Below are 18753 nucleotides of genomic sequence, written 5' to 3' on the forward strand. Positions count from 1 at the left end.
TTTTGTCAGATACTGTTTATATTTAATTTTAAATAAAAAAAATTAAAATGATTTCTGACCACACAATGTACGATGAACAGATAAAATTCACAGATTATCGGGATCCTTACAAAGAGGATCCATATTCATAGTAAATATACTCTGGTGGGCACTCACTATTATGATCAATTTTATTTAGGTCCTACCTAGGTATAGAGGGTCTTCTGCGAAAGAACAACTTACATGGAAAATATTCATCATTACGTGACTTTTCAATTTGATAATACAGTGAAACGTGTTGAGAAACTTACAAATATCATTTTTTATTAGTATAGAACGCCATAGTGTCGGTAAACCTCTTTCATATAAATCATTATTCTTGTGTTTGCGCAAGAGCGAACTCATAAATTTTCAGTTAGGCGACTTGGACTAATTTTCACTGAATGAAAGAACTTCGTACGAATTACCAGTAAAAATCTAAATTATCGAAGGAGTAGCCTCACCATTAGCCAACGCTGCCTGCTGCATCTCTCTCAAGTGGCAAAGCCAACATGGGTCATTGGTTGTCCATGATTCTATCAACTTTAAAAACCCCGTGTATATATAAGTGTATTGTATTTTATCCTATAAACAGTTAGGGCAAATAAAATTACATCCTCCTCCTACTTCTTCTATTTTTTTCTATCATCCATGTTTTCTTTTCTCTCTTATTGTGTGCAATTCTATTATACGCACCAGATGCTCAATGGAGTCTCTTAGTTTACAAGCCTTTACAATTTCCAACATTATTTAACAATTACTTGTACACATCATAATAATTGTTTACATATTGTTATCATTAACCCTTGACAAATATCGGCAGGTATTGACAATCTTCTACCAAATGCTCAACGAAAAAGTCCAATAAAATAATTTTAGTCAAAATCATGACCCCTACTATTTAAATATTCTGAGTCCGCCGGTGGAACCTTCTCACACGCACGTTAATGATTATTACCAGACAATTATGTTGTTGGATTACAATATGGATTACTGATAATTATTATTTAACCGTCCATATTATATTAATAATATGATAAATAATATTTTAAGTTGTTTAACAAGAGAACATCATTCTGTTCAAAAATATATATATATATATATATATATATATATATTACTTTTAGTCCATACTCTGAGGCCCAACTCCATTGGATCAGATGCCCAAACCCAATAGCTCCTCTCAAACAATCGGGTCGGGTCAGAAACCGAATCCGTTTCCTCAACAATATCTGTTGAAGCCTAAACCAGAACCTTCGTTCCCGACCTTCTCTCACTGAATCTCAAATGGCGACAATCATCCACCTCTCTCCAATCCACACTTCATCTCCCTCTAGCCGCTTATTCTCTTCTCACTCTCCCCAAAATACCCCCAACCCCTCATTCAATTTACCAACCAAAGCCCCTACCTTCCGCTCCATTTCTCTCAAACCTTACGCCGCATCCAAGCCCCGAGCTTCGGTCATCACTTCGGCAGTTAAGGCCCTCTCGGAGACCGAGCTAGTCACCGTGCCGGAGGAGGTAGAAATCGCCGGGAAATTGCCGGCGGAGACTGGGGTCTACGCCGTTTTTGACCAGAGCGGAGAGCTGCAGTTCGTCGGGTTATCGAGGAACATAGCGGCGAGTATTCTCTCCCACCGGAAGTCGTTGCCGGAGCTTTGCTACTCCGTTAAGGTATGGACTTTTTCTGGGACTTATTAGCTGCTAAAGTTTAGTTTTTGTGAAATTGAACATATATAGGTTGATTCAAGGGCTCAATTCAATTTATAGTGAGCTGTAGAATTCAATAATTGTAAAAAAAAAATATATCAATTCAATTCAATTTTCTTTTTTTTTAATACAAGCGATAATGGAGAAGGAGAATTCTAACTAGGAACGCTCTTAACCAACTGAGCTACAAACTCTTTTTTTACGAAAATAAATTATGCATCTTTACAATTTAAAGATTAACCCATAATCCACATTGTTGCTTATTTGTGTGGGTGATGCACCTCTGGTGAAAGCAGTGTTTTTTTCCCTGTAGGATAGAAGTTTATTGGACCGAATCGAAATGTTTGAACTTTGCTTTCAAAGTGAAAAGATTAAGAAGCCATTTTGGCTCTGTGTCTAGAAAGAAAGGAGACAACTGGTAAAATTGGTGTCGATTTTACTGCAAAACTAGTATAAATGTACAAGGAAATAAGCGATATTGCTCTGCTAACAGTGATGATATTGTACTGTAGGTTGGGGTAGTAGATGAACCAGATAGGGCGGTTCTAACGGAAGCTTGGAAATCATGGATGGAAGAACACATAAAAGCAACTGGGAAGGTTCCCCCGGGAAATGAATCGGGCAACGCCACATGGGTCCGAAAGCCACCACCGAGGAAGAAGAAGTCTGATCTTCGGCTAACACCTGGTCCTAATGTGCAGCTGACAGTGCCACTGGAGGAACTCATTGACCGGTTGGTGAATGAGAACAAAGTTGTGGCCTTCATCAAGGGTTCGAGAAGTGCCCCATTGTGTGGTTTCTCGCAGAAGGTTGTCGGAATTCTTGAAAACCACGGGGTGGATTATGAAAGCGTTGATGTGCTTGACGAAGAGTATAATAGAGGATTGAGGGAGACTCTGAAGAAGTACAGTAACTGGCCGACTTTCCCCCAGATATTCGTGAATGGAGAACTGCTTGGGGGATGTGATATCCTAAGTTCCATGCAGGAGAAGGGCGAGCTTGCCAGCTTGTTTAAAAAGTGATTGTTCAAGTTTTGGTGTCGATGTAGATGGCAGATTTGATCAGGGGTATGTGATACTGAAACTGTACGAGGCAATTGAGTTTGTATTCATATATATAAATGATTAAGTTTAGGCGCTCGTGTGTCCCGTGTTCGATTTCCTCTCTCCTAGTATCGCTTGTATCAAAAGTTTAGCTGTCATGCTTAGATTTAGGCTTTGTAACTCTTAAACTTTGAGCAAATAAAGTTGGGTGAAGGAAAATTTGTTTGAGTGGGAATGAGAAGCTGTATTTCATCTTCATTGGTTTTTCCATCCTTTTGCAATATGATATTCGTCGTGGTAATATCCACACATTCTTTTTTACTTTCTACGCACTTGTTAATTTTTATTCTTTGATTATCTTTAATTCATTGGACCCAACGGTCGAAAATTGAATTATTGAGAAGGAGACTTGAATTTGGGTGCAACGCCACGCTGTTCAGACCAATTGGTTTAACCTGCATTTGTTGTATCTTTCATGTTAAGGCAGGCTAAAGAAAAATGAATATTGATAAGACTAGTCACGCATTGATAAGCTGATCCTCACCATCTGCAAAATTTCACTTAAATTGCAATGGAAAATTTAGAGTCAACTTAGCTGTGCGCGATTGATCCCAGAATTTGCTCAGGAACCAAATGACCAGCCGAATCATCACACAAATCCAACGGTTACTACTTTTTCGCACAGTCCATCTACTTCAAACGGTTCCAACTAACAGATTTTAAAAGTTAGTTACTGAGCCCAAATACGTGGACCCAATTCCAACTGTTTCCTGTTGACACAGTCCAACTCTCCATCTCTTCTTTTCAGCACACTGACTTTGGACGGTATCCAGGTGTCGCCACGTCATCCACTCCCGTCACTTTGGACGAACATTGTGGCTGTAATTTATTACGGTACATGCGGACTGGTCGCTCCTCGCACTAACACAAAGACCCCTGCCTCCGGCTGCGCTGCCCGCAGACAATAATTAGAATAAATTACGAGTCAATAGGGGCAAAAACGTCATTTAAGGAATCCATCGTCTTCTACATTGGTTATCAGCTGAAAGCCTGAAAACAAAGGGAGGAGTCGTTTAGACATTTGATAAACCATCATTTTCTTCTCCGATCAAAATCCGGCGGAAATGGACAGCGGTGGATCTTGCTCCGGCGGAAGTTTCAAGCTGTACGAGGAGCTGGAATTGCAGGAGTTTCAGGACAAGTTCGTGATCAAATCCGTCGCGGTTCCGGATCGAGGCTTCTCGATCGACCGCCGCGACGGCGCCATGGAGCCGCTTAACGGTATAAATTTTTCATCTCTTTTGATCGACCTTGATTTTTTTTTTTGTTGCTAAATTTGTGTAGCTCAATCGATACTTGTTTCTGATTGCTAGGTGATTCTTCTTCTTCTTCTGCAAGTCCGTCGAAAACCTCGACGATATATGGAGTGGCGGGAACGATCAGATTGCTTACAGGTAAGTCAATTGCTTGCTTTTACTCGCTTTGGAGTATTTCGAAACCAAAATGTGTATACCTTTTTTATTTTTTATTTTTTTTATTGTATAAATCTGTGGAATGAATGGCTATATTTCCAGGAAATGGTGTGTGTTTTCTGAATCGACGTGTTTGGTGCAGGAAATTATGTTCTTGTACTAACTTCGCAGACGGAAGTTGGGACTTATCTCGGCTTCCCTGTTTATCGAGTGACCTCGATGAGGTTTCTGTCCTGCAACGAGGGTAAGAAGAATTCAACTTCTCAGGAGGTAAGGGTTTTGATTCTTTTGATTCGTTAGCTGAAAGTGACTTGGGATGTTTTAAATTTGTGATGTATTTGTGCAGAAAAAGGATGAGGCGTACTTCATGGCTCTGTTGAAAACAGTCCAATCAACTCCGGGGTTGTACTTCTCGTACAAGACTGATATAACACTAAGTAAATTCTTATACCTAGCACTCAGCCAAAGTTTAATTTTTTTGTATCTGTTAGGGTGCCGTTTAAGTACGTTCTGCTGTTTTCATCGCTGTTGTGTGATTACTGTTCAAAATCTTATCATGTCAATTTATGTATCTATTCGGTAAAGTGTTGTGTTTGTTTATCTATTCATATATACTTGATCATTTCTACCAGCTTTCAAAGAGGACGTAAGTTAGTGGAAGGATGGATGGCCAAACCAATATGGAAGCAGGTTAGTTGGAATTTGGAATATTGGGTTTATCGGGACCTAATTAGTTCTTAAAAGTGATTCATGTTATATACATCAGGTGCATATAAGCATATATATCGTCCAGCGTTTAGTTTACTAGGCATCCTCAACTCTTTCCAAGTCGGAGGGTTAATAGGGAAAGAAAGGAAGGCCGCCCTAAGGATTTGCCTACTTCTGTGTTTTTGTGCACTATCCTTATCTTTTGTTCTCAGCTCAATAAAGATGCCTTCTCAGTTCATATCCTTGAAGACAAGCCATCCTTTGTGCAGTTTTTTGGTTGTCAAGTGATTCTCCCTTTCTCTTTATCCAAATGATTTTTTGCCTGCACTAGAAGACAAGAAAGCATGAGTATCGAGTCAACTGACACACCATATCATATGGATGTTTATCAGTCTTTTCTCTTAATGCCATTTTAGCTCCTATCAAATGATTACTTTACACATTACGATCTATGACTAGTAATTGCTTGGTAGTTTTTAACATTATTTGTGTTTTCAGGCTAACCCCCGATTTGTTTGGAACAGAAATCTTTTGGACAAACTTATCGAGTATAAGGTTAGACTTTCCATCTTCGAGGTCATAATAGTTAAACAACTTGAAGGAAGAACAACATTTCCAAAAGTCTTCAGTTCTTTGTGCACAAATTTTATTGCTAATGCTCGTTAATTTTCTCATGGCAGGTTGATGGTTTCATTATTCCTTTAATACAAGGAAATATCCTGAGATTGAGATTCAGGGTGCAGGTGAGTAATATGTTATGGTGTTCCTTAAGCCACACTTACGATAGTCTCAAGGAGGTGTACCCGGCATCTAGGTACAATGTTATAGAGATGATTGATTCTTGTAGTCACTTTTGTGTCTGTATCTGCATGTTTTGAAGGACTTAAACATGAAACACTGTAATGTGGTCGCATAGGGACAAGAATGTGGAGAAGAGGAGCCAACCTTGGAGATGTTGCTAATTTTATTGAAACTGAGCAGTTGGTGGAGATTGAAGGTTTCCAGTCCTCATTATTGCAGGTAATTCTCATATGAAGGTTCAGAAAAGAAATGTATGCTGAGGTATTATTGTATCGGAATATTTTTAGTTACTATTATGTTTCTTTGCCTAAATAGGACACTTATATCATGGTGTCATTATACATGTGATCAACTAAGTTGGCCCAGGATTAAACATTTGAGAAAAGTATATTTTGTTGAGAATGAATCCCATATTGATGGGAGGAGGGACCTTGCATGAGTTTATAAGTAAATTGGGCTAATCCCCATATTGTCAATTGGTTTTATGGTGGAAGCTCAACTTTCTTCACATTCTGAGCTCCTTGTTGATGTGAGAAATATCAAAATTGTAGAACTTTGTCATTCTTTTCTGAGGTTTATGGACTGCCCCTCACATAGATGAAACTTTTGTACAGTTTAGCAAGGATAGATTAATTTTGCCAACTTTTATACATTTAGAGAACTTTTTCAATACTATACCTTCTAAATATGCAGACACTGTTTCACTATTAACCCTTAAAACTGATAGCAGATTGGAAGTTTTGTCATAATTTAATACAAGAAGATTTATTTATCTATTCCTTTTTTCTGAATAAAAACCCTCCATAATACTTTTGATATGTTGTTCAGATTCGAGGTTCAATTCCGCTTCTTTGGGAGCAAATTGTTGACTTGAGCTATAAACCACAACTTAGGATTATTACTCATGAGCAGACAGTAATTTGTTGCCAGAGATGCAAATCCATCCCTTTTTACTCTTTTCTAGCTTCACGATACAGTTCTTGTTAGAGTAGTGTTTTGAATTTTCCCAATCTACTTACAGTCAAATGTTGTGGAGCGCCATTTCTTTTATCTTTCCCAAAGATATGGAGAGACAATGGCAATAGACTTAACAGATAAAGTAAGGGTTTCTTCTCTTTTACATTTTACTTTGAATTTAACAATCCTTGCACACACTGGTTCACCTTTATGTTAAGCTGAAAAGTTCGCAATTTTTTTCCTTCAAATTGTGTTTGTACGGCACACTCACCTTTTTGTGGCTCTGGGATTTGCTAAGTAAGCAATGATGTCTGTAATTCTTCCCAGCTGACTGCTTGTGCTACACAAGTTTTACTGTTTTTTTAATTGTATGCAAAGCATATGTTGTTTCATAAATTTCCAATTGTTATAATTTTTCCGTTTATTGTTATTTGTAGCATGGCGATGAAGGTCAACTAAGCACGGCATTTTTCTGCCGAAATGCAAAATCTACCAAACGTGAGGTTACAATTTGCATATTTATGTATGCAACAATGTTGGCTCCCAACTGAATCATTTTCCCATTTCAAGTAGATTTGTTTTTTGTTTTCAAGGTTGCTTATAATGAAGTCAGTTCTATTGGTTGGCATTGAGAACAATGTCAGAAATGAGATTTTGTTCTCAACTTACTGCTTGTGTTTTTGTAGCAGATACGTTTCATTTGACTTTCATCATGCATGTGGTAACTCAAACTTTGAAAACCTAAAGGTTCTATACGAGCAGATCTCAGAGCATTTTGAAAAGCAAGGGTAATGAAAGCGTAATATCTGATTGAATTAAGTATGCCAAAATCCAGGTATGCTGGCTATATGTAATACTATTTTTAATCAAAACTGTTCCAGCTGAGCAGATACTTCCTCGTAGATGCGAAAGGCAATATACTGAAGGAGCAGAAAGGGATTGTCAGATCAAACTGCATCGATTGCCTTGATAGAACAAATGTTACTCAGGTTTCTAAGAAAATTACCTAGTGTGATTGATCTTAATAATTTTTGCTAATATGATATACCATATACCATAGCATGATTAAACTGAGCGTTGACTTTCGAAGTTTTTGATTTGTTAATATGGAAATCATAATGAGCATACGCAGGTTACAAATATATAGGGGAGTTTGAGTGAGTTGCAAGCTACACTCAACACTCAAGTTACCTATCCCAAATCTCCTTGACTCATGCTAAACAGCCGGCATAGGGAACATGACTAAGCTCCTTGGATTAAGGAGTTGACAACAAGATAAGACCCTTATACAAGTTGATAAGAACAAGAAGAAAATAAACAGCTATTGACTAGGTAAAACACTAATAGGGTTGACACAAACCCTATTACCTAGAGAAAACCGAGAAACCCTAATCATGAGGAACCCTAAGTAACCAGAGGTCTTTCAATACTCCCCCTAAGCTGGATCCAGAAGGTTGATGGATCCAAGCTTGCCGGGAAGCTTTTGAAACTGATGGGAGGCTAATGGTTTGGTGAATAAGTCTGCAAGTTGATCGTAGCTCTTGACAAAATGAGTTTTGATGACCTGTGATTGTACTTGTGCACAAACATAGTGATAGTCAACTTTAATGTGCTTGGTTCGCTTGTGGAAGACAGGGTTGGAAGCAATTTGCATTGCTGCCTGGTTGTCACAGAAAAGGGACATAGACTGAGGAGTGAAGACACCTAAGTCATGAAGTAGACCTTTTAGCCATATTAGTTCAAACACAGTAGATGCCATGGCTCGATATTCAGCCTCATCACTTGATCTTGCAACGATTGCTTGCTTTTTACTTTTCCATGTAACAAGGTTGCCTCCCACAAACGTGCAATACCCCTTGTAGACTTACGATCAATAGAGTTGCCAGCCCAATTAGCATCACAATAACTTGTGATCTGAGTGCTCTCATTCTTCTTCATGATTATGCCACAACCCACTGAACCTTTTAGGTACTGAAGTATTCTTTTGACAAGATTAAAATGCTCCATCGTCGGAGAGTGCATAAATTGGCTAGCAATGCTTACTGAATAGGCTATGTCAGGCCTTATAATAGTCAAATATATCAACTTACCAACAAGTCACTGATAATAGCTTATGTTTAGAAGTGGTTGCCCCTCCAAGTTGAGTTTGAGCTTGATGTCAAGAGGTTTAGCATCACTCATGTTTGCTTCCTTGAGAAGATCCAGAACATATTTCCCCTGGCTGAGAAAGAAACCCTTGTGAGAGGTTGCCATTTCTATGCCAAGAAAATATCTCAGTATTCCAAGATCTTTGATTGCAAAACGTTGTTGTAGTGAATGCTTGAGCTTCTTTATTTCTTTAGGGTTGTCTCATGTAATGATCAAATCATCTACATATACAAGGACTACCAATTTCCCAGCAGTTCCTGTGCGCATGAACAGTGAAAAGTCTGCGTTGCTTCTTTTAAAACCAACACTTGTAAGGATTGAACTGAGCTGAGCTTGGCATACCAAGCTCTCAGTGACTGTTTAAGACCATAAATCGATTTGTGCAATTTACACACAACATGAGGTTCATGACTTTGAGGATGGCCTGGGGGTAATCTCATATAGACTTTTTCTTCAAGATCACCATGTAAAAGGCATTCTTTACATCCATTCGATACATAAGCCACCTTTTGTTAACAGCGACTGAAAGGAGTACTCTCACTGAGTTCATCTTTGCAACAATAGCAAAGGTTTCCTTGTAGTCCACATCAAATGTTTGAGTAAAGCCACGAGCCACTAATCTTGCCTTGTGTCTTTCTATGGACCCATCTGAGTTGAATTTAACCTTGTATATCCACCTACAACCTACTGTCTTCTTTCCTTTAGGCAGTGTCACAATGCTTTAGGTTTTATGTTGATCAAGGGCATGCAGTTCATCTTGCATAGCTTGCTGCCAAACTTGTGATTGATTTGCTTCTTGAAATGACTAAGGCTCAACATGCTCAGATACATTACAGAGAAAAACATTGTATTTAGATGACAGTTTTTGATAGGACACATAGTTGGACAGTGGGTGCCTTGGCTTGTAAGTGACAAAGTCTTGCTGGAGGATGTCTTTCACGAATGGGATTTCATCGAGGCGCATCAGAATGAGACTCGTATGAAGATTCCTCAGGTGCAACGCTGTGGAGAGATTCATCTTTAATAGACGTGTTAGTGTCACCACTTGAATCTGGTTGGTCAGTTGCAGCGGGGGACTTTGTGTGATGTGCAGGCACCTGATAGAAGCATATTCATGCGACTTAAATGGCTTGTTCTCGTGCATTTACGTTATGTTTCTCTAGTTATTTTAGTCCTTTATGCTTCTTTTTTGTGTTTTCAGGCTCTAAGGGCTTAGGGAGCAAGAAAGTGCATTTTGAGGCTATTTGGGGCACTTTTGGGCATGTATTGGATACCTTAATCATGGTGCAAAGAGGATGGACGAAATTGAAGCCTTGTATGCTCTTTGGGGACATCAAACAAAGGGCCTAGCCCAATCAAACAAATCCTTTGAGCCATGGAAAACCTCTAGCCCAATCAAACACATTATGCCATACAAACCAACCTATTTTAGGCCCATTCTATGTACTTAAACCCTAGCCCTTTAAACTAGTTCATTTATCACTTAAACTAGTTCATTTATCACTTATCAAACCATTCACTTATCACTCACCACATATCATTCACTTATCACTTAACATATCATTCATTTATTTCACTTCCATACTCCTCTTAATTCCACATGCATTCTCACACATGCACATCATTCACTCACATTTCCACCATTCGTTCTTTATTCCTTTCCAAACATCTCACATGCATTTCCACCTTCCTACTTCATCATTTCACCACATTCTCCCTCTTTAACTCACATGCATTCATCATAATTCACAACACAAAACAACTTCATTGCCGTGGGTTCCCATTTCCTTTCCAAACATCTCACATGCATTTCTTCATTATTTCCTAACCCTACATGCATTATTTATTGCATCTTCACATGCATTCACACACACTTTACACATTCAAACCGTGAGCTCCCATTCCTATATGCCATTTTCAGATTTCCACCCACTAACCTAGTCATCAACACATGCACTTCCACCTTTCATCCACAATGATTCATGATTCATTCACTTTGCATCCTTTAATTAAATCACATACTTTCCCATTGTATAATACATCCACATGCATCTTTAACCAACAAACATTACAACCACATGCACCCTTTTCTCCACATTCCAAACATTGCCGTGTATCCCCTTCATCAATTCCAGCATCTTCACATGTCTTCTAGCTTTCCCTTTCATTTCCACCACTCATTCTTCATCATTTCAGCCACCTACATGCATTAATTATTAAACTCTTCATCATTGCATTCAGAAAATGAGCAAGAAAGCTTCTCAATGCCGTGTATCCCCTTCACCATTTCAGCACATTCCAACACCTTCACATGCAATTCCAGTTTTCACTTGTTTTCCTAACTGATTTTCCATCATTAATTAGCCACTTGCATCTTAAACAAACAGCCATATGTTCCCTCCACTACTCCTATAAATACCCTTGCATTCATTCATTCAAGATCATCTCATTTTCATACACAACACACCACAAACACTTCCATCTTCTCCCTAGCCGTGAGTCTCTCCATTTTCTGCACCATTCCCTTCCCTTTCTCCTCCATTTCTTCCATTTCCATAATCCCCCAATCCATTCAACACACCAACAACATCCCTTAGTCCTTGTGCTCAAACGAAGACGAAGAGAAGAGGGCCTAAACGTTCATACAATTCACGTTTGAGTTGTTGGAATGTTTATGCGTTTCTTTGATTTCAATGTTTAAATTCAATTCTCTTTGTTTTGTAATATGAGGAATGGAAGAGAAGAGTGCCTAAACGTTCATACAATTCAAGTTTGAGTTGTTGGAATGTTTAGGTGTTTCTTTGATTTCAAAGTTATGAGGAACTAAACCCTTTTTGGCTAGGGGTGATTTCAATACCATGTTTATTTATGTGATATGAATTGATGAATTCCGGTTATGAACTCTTGATTCGTGAATGCAATTGGCTTAACTATTTGATGATTAACTTATTTGTGTTTGTTGATTGAGGGTCGACACTTAATTAGCATGCATGAATATGTGGCTAAAGTTTAAGAAGGTTTCACATAATCGTTACTAACTTATACTTGAAAGTAGTGAAGGTCGCTTGTCACGATCGCGTTAAGTTTAATTCTTAGCATGAGTAACATGATGTCATAGTTACAAATGCTTTGTCAATGCTTATGGTTTTCATTATTCTTAATGATCTTCGATTGTATCTCTATTATGATGACATGTAGGGAACTTTTGAGAATGTTTTGGGTTGTCGAATGATGCCATCCAATCCAATAATATAAGGAAAATCTAAGGGTTAACTAGTGATGTCACGGTTAATTTGGGGCATTGTCGTTCATAATTCAATGAAGGAATAACTGGAAATTGATTCATATGCATAAATATCATGTGTAGAGAAAGAACCCTTAGCTAGCTTCCCATCCATTCATTTCCGTCAAATCCATATTTACAATTTGTTTTGTTTCCAAGTATTCATTTTAGTTTAAATTCGTCCAAATCCAATTCTCCCCTATTTCGTTGAAGTCTTAATCTTAATCTTTCTTATTTTTAGTTTTGCTTTCTTCGAGCATTAAATAGTGTTTTATATTGTGTTTTTATGTTTTTAAGTCAATTTAGAAGGTTTTAGCAAGCCCTCCTAATCCCCGGTCTAGAACGATCCCTCACTTATCCATTTTACTACAATTGTCAAACGAGGGTTTAATTTGAGTGTCAAGTAATTCTCGCATCAGCACCATTGCGTTAGATTGAGTGACTTCAGTGGCAAGTAGCTCAGTCATTGGCAATGGAAAAAGATCCAAGAAACACTCCCCCTGACTTGTACTATCTAGAGATTTGCTATAATAAGGGTTAGTTTCATGAAATCTAACATCCTTGGAAACAGTTAGTCTCTTAAGTTATGGATTGTAACATTTGTATCCTTTTTGTGTGGACGAGTATCAAGGAAAATACATTTGGTTGCCCTAGGATCTAGTTTGTCTTAATGCAAGGGCTGAATTTGGACAAAACAAAGGCATCCAAACACCTTCAGCTGTGACAAGTCCACTTTTATGTTTTTGACCATTTTCATTTGTGATTTGAAACCCAAAACCTTGCTAGGCAACCTGTTGATTAGGTAAGCTGCTGCCATAACACTTTGAGACCAAAATCGTTATGGTACATTCATTTGGAACATCAAAGCCCTAGTTTTTTCATGAAGATCTCGATTTTTTCTCTCGACAATACCATTTTGTTGGGGTGTGCCAACACAACTAGTTTGATGCATGATGCCATTGTTGCTCAAATATTGAGTCATGACTTGGGACATGTATTTGAGAGGAAAAATGATTTCTAACAAGGTTATGAAAGTCTTTAAACACTTCCATCACTTCACTCTTTGATTTTAACAAATATAACCTAGTGGCTCTTGAATAATCATCAACAAAGGTTATGAAGTGTTTGTAACCATCAAAAGATTCACTAGTTGGTCCCCATACATCAGAGTGTACAAGTTCAAAAAGATGAAAAAATCTAGACAAAGATGAACCTAGAGGTAGTCTAGTTGCCTTTGACATATGGCAAGTTTCACTGTGAATTTGTTCTTTGCCTAAGTCGGGAGACAAGGTTGACAAAACATGTTGAGAAGGGTGAGGTAGTCGTTGGTGCCACAAGGAATAATCTTGAATGGAGGCATGGATGAACTTAGACTTGGCTTGGAATCCACTGGGAGAGCTTTTCGATATGTAGTAGAGATCATCTAGGTAAAACCCCTCACCAATCGTCCTCTTGGTGACACAATCCTAAAAAATGACATTTTCTGGTGAAAAAATGGCTAAATAGTTTAAGGAATTTGTGATTTTTCCCACCGAGAGAAGTTGGAATGGAAATGAAGGAACATATAAAGGCCATAGATTCTATTTGGTCTGATATCATTTTTCCCTTTGCTACAATCCTAGCACCTTCACCATTAGCTACAGACACATGTGATGGTTTATGAAGTTTCTCAAATTTATACAATTTTGACACTTGATTAGTCATATGATCTGTGGCACTTGAATCTATAACCCAAAAATCATGTAACTAATTGATTTTAAGAGCAGTTTTGAAAGCATTCACGATACCTTTCATCTCTGTTGAGGTAAGCGATCAGCATCAGCCAAAAAAGTTGCAAACTTGCCTAGCAATGTAGTGGCACTTCCATCTTCATGGTCAACAACTCGATCTTCCCTTCCCCTTTTCTGTTGGAGATAGGCCGCAAACTCAGTTATAAGAGTAGCAGGATTTGCAGTGAACTGTTGGTAAGAATCTGAACTATTGATAGATGAAGATGATGCAGTGTTGGCACGAGGATATGCTCGACTTGTCTTCTGTGCAGTCTTGTCTTCATGAATTCAGGCTTGAGCTCTGGATGCAGGATCCAACACCTATCTTTCACATGCCCGATGTTGTCACACTGTAGGCACTTCAAATGAGGGTTTTTTCCTTTGTACCTTTTTTCATTTGTCAGATAAGCCCTAGCTTCAGCCATATTGGTTTTTGTACCACTGTTCATGACTTTTCTTCTTACTTCCTCACATTGGATGGTTGCACAAATGTTAGTGAAGGATTGTAGCTCAGGATTCATGAGAATATGACTTCTCAAATCCTCATATTCTGAGCTCAAGCTAGACAGTAATTGAAATTTTTTATCTTCTTCAGTTCTTTTAAGAAGCACCGTGGGATCATTTGTGTGAGGTTTATAGACATCCAGCTCATTCCACATGCTTCTCAGAGAACCAAGATGTTGAACTAAAGTTTTAATGTTGAACTAAAGTTTTACCTTCTTGTTGAATGTTGGAGATATCCTTCTTGAGTTGAAAGATGCGTGCATAGCTGTTTTGATTACCATACATCTCCTTCACAGTTGTCCAAAGAGAGAGATGACTCGGAATAGCTGAAGATTTTAGCAATCTTTCTTTCCATGGAATTAAGCAACCATAACATGACCAATTGATCTTTACAAAGCCACCCTGCATATTCTAAAGAAGTAACTTCAGGAGCAGGATGACTGCTATTGATGAAACCAAGTTTGGATCTTCTACCAAGCGTAAGACTAGCAGCTCTTGCCCATGACAAATAATTAAACTCATTCAGTAACACTGAATTGAGTCGTTGATTTGGATTGATATCCATTTCAGAGATGCGAGCAGAAGGAGAAGCAATGGTGCTTTCATCCTCTGAATTCTCATCAGCCATATTTTTGCTGAAGGAAAATCACAAGTGAGATATATAGAGACAAGCTCAGAAGGATGCCCGCTCTGATACCATGTTGACTTTTGAAGTTTTTGATTTGTTATTATGGAAATCATAATAAGAGCATACGCAGGTTACAAATATATAGGGGAGTTTGAGTGAGTTGCAAAGTACACTCAACAGTCAAGTTACCTATCTCAAATCTCCTCCTTGGATTAAGGAGTTGACAATATGATAAGACCCTTATACAAGTTGATACGAACAAGAAGAAAATAAATGGCTATTAACTAGGTAAAACACTAATAGGGTTGACACAAACCGTATTACCCGGATAATACTGAGAAACCCTAATCATGAGGAACCCTAAGTAACCAGAGGTCTTTCAATACTGAGATTTGACATTAAATTGTTTACTGCTTCTTTATTTTGTAGAGTTACTTGGCTCAGAAGTCTCTAGATGCACAGTTGCAGAGGACTGGAGTGCTGGATTCTTTTGAAAGCACTTCTATGTTTCCTGAAGACTATCAAACATTTAGAGCGTGTATGGAATTCTTCGTGTCATGTATTCTGTCTTTCATAAATGATCAAACGATGTCTATAATAAATTGTTGTACTTATTCTCAATTTTCTTGCTTTAGTGTGGGCGGAGCAAGGTGACGAGATAAGCCTCGAGTACGCAGGGATGTATGCCCTGAAACGGGACCTGGTTAGGTAAATTCAACTGTATAGTATGACTTGAATCTTGGACAATATATATATATATATATATATATATATATATATATGTAATTATGTATATATATATATCCCTTTTTTTTGGAATCATATTCTGGATCCATATTACCGCAGATATGGGAAGCAGACATTTGGAGGAATAAGTAAAGACGGGATGAGTGCTCTTTCAAGATATTTTTTGAATAACTTTCAGGATGGCATTCGGCAGGTAATCTGCCTCTCTTTCGCAAATATAGAGTATTGCTCATCTACATGAAAGCAAGTACTTCCATTTGTATATACCTGCTTAAAGTTTCAAATTTGTTCAGGATGCTATGGATCTTATCGGTGGCTGCTATACAGTTAGAAGGGATATTTCACCATCCTGGGCTGAATCTTTTTCTGTAAGTACAATGAATCTTTCAAAGAAATTGAAGTGCCTGAATTCTTTGTCTGGTTTTATATATCCCTTTGTTATCAGTTATACAGATCCCGGGTAAAGCTTGGTTCATCTTCTCGCAACCTCAAAATTTTAGTTTATGATGGTTTGGGGAGTACCCTGATGGTTCAATTGCATCTCTTGAAAGTAAATTTAGTAAGAAATCGTGCCTACTTTAGCAAATACGAGTGATATTTAATGGATATGCTTTTAGTAACGAAAGGGGAAGTAAAATTCAATTCTATCAAACTTGATGTTTGATTGGCCAGCTTGGCATGTAATCGTCATTAGTTGGCTGCGAATGAAGCTAACTTATGCCACTTTTAAAATGGCTTCATTGAATCTATAGTCAAGTTTTAAGTGTGAGGACAAACATCGCAGTATCTACCGGTGGCATCAGCCTTGCTAATTGGAGGGTTGACACTGACATCCGTCACACTTCAGCAAGGTATTACTATTATTTTGGTTTTGCCTGAAATCTTAGTACAGTAACTTTGTTCTCAGGTGCGAGTTCTATTCAATATTCACGAAGACCTGAGAAATTTTGAATCCTATTGCAGCGGGTCGTAATGCCCAACAGTATGTCTTCTGTTCTTTGTGCTGGAGTAGCGGCAGCAGTTAAAGCTAATGGAAGGCAATTCTGTTCGAGACCTCGCTTGTGCAGACTCGTGTAACATTATTCTGAACTTTTTCATTCAAACCGTAGAGTTACTGTTGTTGCAAGCCTTGTCATTTTTTAGCTAATATTTAAAAACGATTTGTGGTTAAAATGGTAAACTTGTTTTACTGTTTCCGGTTGCTGCCGATAAATTACTTAGTAAATTTGGCCACGAGTTCAAATGGCAGTGCAATCGGACACGGTACACTCCTTTAGAGATTGTGTGAGATCACTAATTCAAGGGGCCACCTTGTTTACGATAGCATGGGTGTGTTTTGATAATCTTATGCAATCCAAACAAATTGAAATTGCTCTGAATTTACTCCAAATCTAACATGATTTCAACTGGAGGAAACACTTACAATGCCCTTTTGTATTTACTGATGCCAGTTAAACTCATCTATCTCGATCGTTGTTAACTTTGCAAACCCTGACTAGAAATAAAGATATAAAAGCAGTAGAGAAAATATGTCCTATCGCCAGTTGTTCTCTCGTGTAAAACCTAGTTCTATGCTAACTTTGATTGAGAACTTTCTAGGGGGATGACAAGGATCAGACTGTTAGGCGGCTCAACCGAACTGAAGCGGTGGACTAAGTTGGTCTGGCTCTTCCATTCCTTCTAAGCTGTGGACTAAGTTCGTCTAACTCTTCTGTTCCTTCTCTGCTGTGGCCTAACTACTAAGTTGGTCTATTTTAATTTCTGTGGCCATCCAATCTCAAGTGTTTTTTCTTATATGTAATAGGATTTCTTCTCTTTTGTGCTTTTGTGTGAATTAAACTTTGGTTTTCTGGTTTTCCATTTGTCTTTGAACAATGATGGAGCATTCACGTACGATTCATAATCTGGTTTTGTTGAAATTCCTGCATGGCTTCATTCTCTTAGTCTTATGCATGATGAGCACATGTCCGGAATCTGCTGCATTTCCCAGCCCTACCCTGCTTGGAAACGAATCTAATCGCTTGGCTTTGCTAGACTTCAAAAAAAGAATAATTGAAGATCCTCTCAGTGTCATGAGCTCGTGGAATCATTCCGTCCACTTCTGCAGTTGGGTAGGTATTATATGCCACCGTGCCACCCAGAGAGTCTTGATTCTGGACCTGGAAGATAAACAATTGGTAGACTCCATTCCACCTTCCATTGGAAATCTTACTTGTCTAATTGAAATAAGCTTGGGAATCAACAAGTTTCATGGTGAAATTCCTTAAGAACTGGGTCGGCTACGTACCCTGAAAAGTCTAAACCTGTGTTTGAATTCTTTAGGTGGGAAAATTCCGATTAATATGTCCCACTGTACACAACTAAGATGTCTCGATCTTTTTTCCATTAAGATTATGGACGTTATGAAAATTGCCTTCACTATAAAAGTATAAATTGTCGTGTTTTTTTTATTTCTTTTTATTTTTTAATTTTTTTAATAAATATTTTGGAGATTGGCTATTTTTCAAGGCTTATAGTGAAGGTTGTATATTGCATGATATCTCTTCTTATAGAAAGAGAACAATATTAAGTAGAAATTTTTGATTTCTTAGACGTTGCTTTTTCTTTATGTTCATAAGATATATAATCTCAATCATGACAGTATTTGTCCTTAGTTTTTTACATTGATATTTTATGTAAATAGTTCCTACTCTATCTACGGACAATGCTTACAACACATTTAATCCGTTAGTTTAATACTTATATATAACAATTATAATTCATTTAATATTCATGCGGCAACGCGTGGACTAAAACTACTAGTCCTACCTAAAATAAGACTCCAAGAATTTTACAATTAAGACTCAAATCAACATAATGTGCATTCTGATTTATAAGTTTGTCCTCCTGCATGATGTTTGTTTTTCTTTTTGTTTCCTAACCTATTGCTTTTAGTGCTTTGCAACTTGTTTTGAGGTTTTGATGT

General features: G+C 37.8%; 1 protein-coding gene and 1 pseudogene across 1 annotated transcript; both read left to right on the forward strand.

Moving 5' to 3' along the window:
- Positions 1–1272: 1272 nt before the first annotated feature.
- On the forward strand, positions 1273–3029 carry LOC137745598 (bifunctional monothiol glutaredoxin-S16, chloroplastic). The gene is made up of 2 exons (XM_068485574.1): positions 1273–1692; positions 2241–3029. Exons 1-2 carry the CDS (start codon positions 1306–1308, stop codon positions 2748–2750), a joined length of 897 nt encoding a protein of 298 aa, XP_068341675.1. The 5' UTR covers positions 1273–1305; the 3' UTR covers positions 2751–3029.
- Positions 3030–3851: 822 nt separating this feature from the next.
- On the forward strand, positions 3852–16252 carry LOC137744259 (phosphoinositide phosphatase SAC8-like; annotated as a pseudogene).
- The last annotated feature ends 2501 nt before the right edge of the window (positions 16253–18753 follow it).

This window comes from Pyrus communis, chromosome 9, assembly GCF_963583255.1.
Source record: "Pyrus communis chromosome 9, drPyrComm1.1, whole genome shotgun sequence".
NCBI lineage: Eukaryota > Viridiplantae > Streptophyta > Magnoliopsida > Rosales > Rosaceae > Pyrus > Pyrus communis.

Bases quoted from the DNA above. Each gene is read 5' to 3' on its own strand.
- LOC137745598 (XM_068485574.1), top strand. From the start codon at position 1,306: ATGGCGACAATCATCCACCTCTCTCCAATCCACACTTCATCTCCCTCT. The intron at 1,693-2,240 runs GTATGGACTTTT...ATTGTACTGTAG, and splicing joins AGCTTTGCTACTCCGTTAAG to GTTGGGGTAGTAGATGAACC.